Source organism: Mizuhopecten yessoensis, unplaced genomic scaffold (genome assembly GCF_002113885.1).
Source record: "Mizuhopecten yessoensis strain PY_sf001 unplaced genomic scaffold, ASM211388v2 scaffold481, whole genome shotgun sequence".
Lineage (NCBI taxonomy): Eukaryota > Metazoa > Mollusca > Bivalvia > Pectinida > Pectinidae > Mizuhopecten > Mizuhopecten yessoensis.
This window is the reverse complement of record NW_018403568.1, coordinates 125,092-129,798: the sequence shown is the minus strand read 5'-3', so window position 1 is coordinate 129,798 and position 4,707 is coordinate 125,092. Positions and strand designations below refer to the sequence as shown.

Sequence of the window (4,707 nt, the reverse complement as noted above, 5' to 3'; positions counted from 1 at the left end):
ACGGAGCCTGTTTTACACATGTTACAGGATTACAGAGCTCTACTATCATGTGAAGGTGTAAGCCTGTTTTACACGTGTTACAGGACTACAGGGCTCTACTATCCTGTAAAGGTGTAGGGCGGAGCCTGTTTTACACGTGTAACAGGATTACAGGCCTCTACATTCCTGTAAAGGTTAGTACGGAGCCTGTTTTACACGTGCAACAGGGTTATAGAGCTCTACTATCCTGTAAAGGTGTAACCTGTTTTACACGTGTTACAGGACTACAGGGCTCTACTATCCTGTAAAGGTGTAGGACGGAGCCTGTTTTACACGTGTAACAGGATTACAGGCCTCTACATTCCTGTATAGGTGTAGGACGGAGCCTGTTTTACACGTGTTACAGGATTACAGAGCTCTACTATCATGTATAGATGTAGGACGGAACCTGTTTTACACGTGTTACAGGATTACAGGGCTCTACTATCCTGTAAAGGTGTAGAACGGAACCTGTTTCATACGTGTTACAGGATTACAGGGCTCTACTATCTTGTAAAGGTGTAGGACGGAGCCTGTTTTACACGTGTAACAGGATTACAGGGCTCTACTATCATGTAAAGGTGTAGAACGGAACCTGTTTTATACGTGTTACAGGATTACAGGGCTCTACTATCCTGTAAAGGTGTAGGACGGAGCCTCTTTTACACGTGTAACAGGATTACAGGGTTCTATACATTCCTGTATAGGTGTAGGACGGAGCCTGATTTATACGTGTTACAGGATTACAGGCATCTACATAACTGTCAAGGTGTAAGGACGGAGCCTAGTTTACACGTGTTACAGGATTACAGGGCTCTACTATCATGTAAAGGTGTAGGACGGAGCCTAGTTTACACGTGTAACAGGATTACAGGGCTCTACTACCATGTAAAAGTGTAGAACGGAACCTGTTTTTTACGTGTTACAGGATTACAGGGCTCTACTATCCTGTAAAGGTGTAGGACGGAGCCTGTTTTACACGTGTAACAGGATTACAGGGTTCTATACATTCCTGTATAGGTGTAGGACGGAGCCTGATTTATATGTGTTACAGGATTACAGGCATCTACATTACTGTCAAGGTGTAAGGACGGAGCCTAGTTTAAACGTGTTACAGGATTACAGGGCTCTACTATCATGTAAAGGTGTAGGACGGAGCCTAGTTTACACGTGTTACAGGATTACAGGGCTCTACTATCCTGTAAAGGTGTAGGACGGAGCCTGTTTTACACGTGTAACAGGATTACAGGGTTGTATACATTCCTGTATAGGTGTAGGACGGAGCCTTATTTATACTTGTTACAGGATTACAGGCCTCTACATTACTGTCAAGGTGTAAGGACGGAGCCTAGTTTAAACGTGTTACAGGATTACAGGGCTCTACTATCATGTAAAGGTGTAGAACGGAACCTGTTTTTTACGCGTTACAGGATTACAGGGCTCTACTATCCTGTAAAGGTGTAGGACGCAGCCTGTTTTACACGTGTAACAGGATTACAGGGCTCTACTATCATGTAAAGGTGTAGGACGGAGCCTAGTTTACACGTGTTACAGGATTACAGGGCTCTTCTATCATGTAAAGGTGTAGAACGGAACCTGATTTACATTCGTCCCAGAATTACACGGATGTAGACTGTAGCATACATACAGGACTGCTCACACCTAAGATAGCCACAGTTGACTATGGAGCACTGCCCCGATTTCCGTGTATTTAATTTCGAGGTAACAATCTAGTTTTACATCACAGTTGTAATTATCACAGACTGAATAAAAATATCGATACAAAAAACAAAACAAAAGAATCTAAATTCTACAAGAATAAATGGTTTTATGGGCCCACTTGTGTAAAACATCTCAACTCTTGAGATTTCCTTAAGTCTAAGATTTCCCATAGACATTACATTGCTTGAGATTTTCCTTAACTTTAAGATATTTTTTACAAGTGGGCCCTGGACTCCAAGGTTAGCACAAATTTTACAACCTCAAAAACAAAGAGAGAGAAAGAAAGAAAAATAAACAGACACATTGATAATGAAGACATTACCATTACAACAGTTCTAATAATGGATATGTACCCTCTCGACTTTATCTGCGCAGAGTAGTAATACAATTGTGACCGTATTTGTCGATATTATCAATATCATTATAATAGAGTTACAAACGAACAACTAATATTCTTCAGTCTCGTAAAACATGAAAAATATATAATTATCAATAATTCTAAACTAGCATTTGTTTCAGTCTTGCATAAGAAAGAAGTTTTCTGGGCGAAATAAAAGATTTTGATATTGAAATGACAATATTACTTGTGCATGTACAGTCTCCAGCAAAAGTCAAAGGGAGATTACTCACCACATACACAAAGTAAACAATCCATTATCGGCTAGTTTATCACACCAAATAATTTTTTAAACATTTTCCTCTGAATTGTTTTTAGCATAAATGACTGTGTGTTGTATGAATAAACATTAGCAAAATCATTGCGCATAGGCGTCATATTAATTATCACAAGAATCAATTTCAGTATGAATACATAGACCACCCCTAGGCCTTATATATATATAGGGTCATACACATCCCTAGTAGGGAATATTAGTAGACATTTTACGAGTTCAGAATTTTTTTAAATTATTTTTCTATCGAGTGTTGATTTCACGCCCTAAAACGCCCAATGATAATCCCTACACATCAGGCGAGGTACAAACATACACAATGCGATCAAATCATAAACCCCTGTGATTAGAATGATTCTCTTAAACAATCATACTCAATTTCCTAACACAATTAACATGAATCTGTTACTCAATTAAACTTTCTTTTATCCTCTGTCGAAGATAGTATATCCTCAGACACCTACACAACGACAACCATATCCACTCGTACTGTCAGTACCATTCTCTTGATAATGAATTATAAAAGAGATGACAATGATATCTATCACAATGTTAGAGCAACAAGTCCACCAATTCCTCGTATCATGACTGCGTTCCAGTTCCTCTATGCGACACATTATGTTGAGTTACTGTTGATCAAGAAGAACTTTGGTTTCAGTTTAATCACCGGCATTACGGGTAGCCATCAGACCAGGGTGTTGCCCTCACTAATGGTCTGTATGTGAAGCTGTCCTGGCTAAGTACATGTACTCTCTACAGTTCGCTAATAGTCTCCTCAATATCGTCTCGGAGTTGTCGTCTGGTGTCCAGTAACTGTCGCAGTTCTGTGGCAACCTGGCCCAACCTCCTTCCCAAGTCGCGTACTTCATCCAGCTGTTCCTGGCGCCTGCGCTCTCGTTGGTCTTGGAAGGCGGCGATATCATTGCGCCCCCTATCTACCTCTGACGAAAAAGTGGTCATGAGAGAGTCAAGTCTGCTTCTACTCTCTCGAAGCCGCTCGCGAATGTTTATGTTGCCAGGGTTTTCCTGTTCCACTCTGTTCCTTGCCCGTAGTCGGCTAGCGGTTGTGGTGCCCTGGGGTCGGTTGTCTGTGTTGGAGGAGGAATTCCTGGTAGCTGAGATGGTATTCCTAGATGTCGAGGTGGCATTATTTCTGGCGGGCGTGGTGGGCTGCCTTGAAGGCTGACTATGGCCAACAATATTCGGGAGAGTCGGCCCACGACGGGTTTGTGATCCGGACGGTCGCGGGACGGAAGGAGGGTGTGGGGTTCTTGGAGTCGACAAAGAGCCCGTAGCATTGTCAGAAGAGGCAGCTACTCTAATATTCCGACGTGCTATAGATCGCGTATGACCTAGACCAGATGGCGCCCGCTGTTCTGTCGACCTTGACAGCAGACGACCTTGAGAGGTTACATTGTTCGTTTCCTCTGTCGGCCGTATTAACAGACGACCGTTTGATGACGTTGTCTCGACAACGTCTCTGACGATGTAATTGGATGGGACAGCGTCCGGGTCTGAAGACACTGCGTCCGTTATTTGTGGAATGTCATTTTCACGGAACATCTGTGCCTCTCTGTTGCTGGGTCGGTATGGCAGACCTGTTTCTGTATAAGTTGTGTGCTGGTGTGTCCCCAAACTCTTCAGTGGACCTTTCCATTTACAGCTTCTGACCAAGCACTTCACTTTCTTGAGCCCTATTCTCTCTGCAAGTTCCCTACATCTGATGTAAGAATCGGGCATGCGCACACGGCATACCGGACACCTGCTGTGATTTTCAGCGTATCCGCTTGTAGTCCATACAAATATACACGGGTAGCAGTACTTGTGGTTGTTGATACACATCCGCGGGTCTTTCAGAATTTGGTAACTGAAAATGTAGCAGAAAATAAATATGAGCATTGAAAAGGGGGACAACTATGTGTAGTGAATAATTCGACAATGGATTGTGATTGTTATAACAAAATTAAAATGCCTTCCGAACTGTTTGAAGCACGTGCATGCAGCAGTGAGAAAACTTATCCCAAATATTTCATTTTCAAAAACAGGAAAATGTGCTGTGGACCGATATATTACGAATGTATTATCCCCAAATCTCTCCCCATCCCTCCCCGCCCGCCAGTTGGAGTCAACAGCTGAACAATCTGCCCTGTTTCAGGGATAAGTTAATGGCAAACAAATCAATCTGTTTTATTTTAAAGGTAAGCATACAGCTAGGAAACCAATCTGTCTTGTTTTAAAGGTAAGCATACAGCTAGGAAACCAATCTGTCTTGTTTTAAAGGTAAGCATACAGCTAG

The 4,707-nt window shown here is 42.3% G+C and overlaps 1 protein-coding gene across 1 annotated transcript in view; it reads right to left on the bottom strand.

Annotated features, from left to right (window-relative positions):
- Positions 1–3,146: 3,146 nt before the first annotated feature.
- LOC110449832 overlaps positions 3,147–4,707 on the bottom strand; it is a 13,426-nt gene continuing 11,865 nt past the window's right edge. Inside the window, exon 2 of the mRNA XM_021496961.1 lies at positions 3,147–4,278. Within this exon, the coding sequence (XP_021352636.1) occupies positions 3,165–4,278 (1,114 nt within the window). The 3' untranslated portion in view covers positions 3,147–3,164. The remainder of the gene's footprint in view (positions 4,279–4,707) is intronic.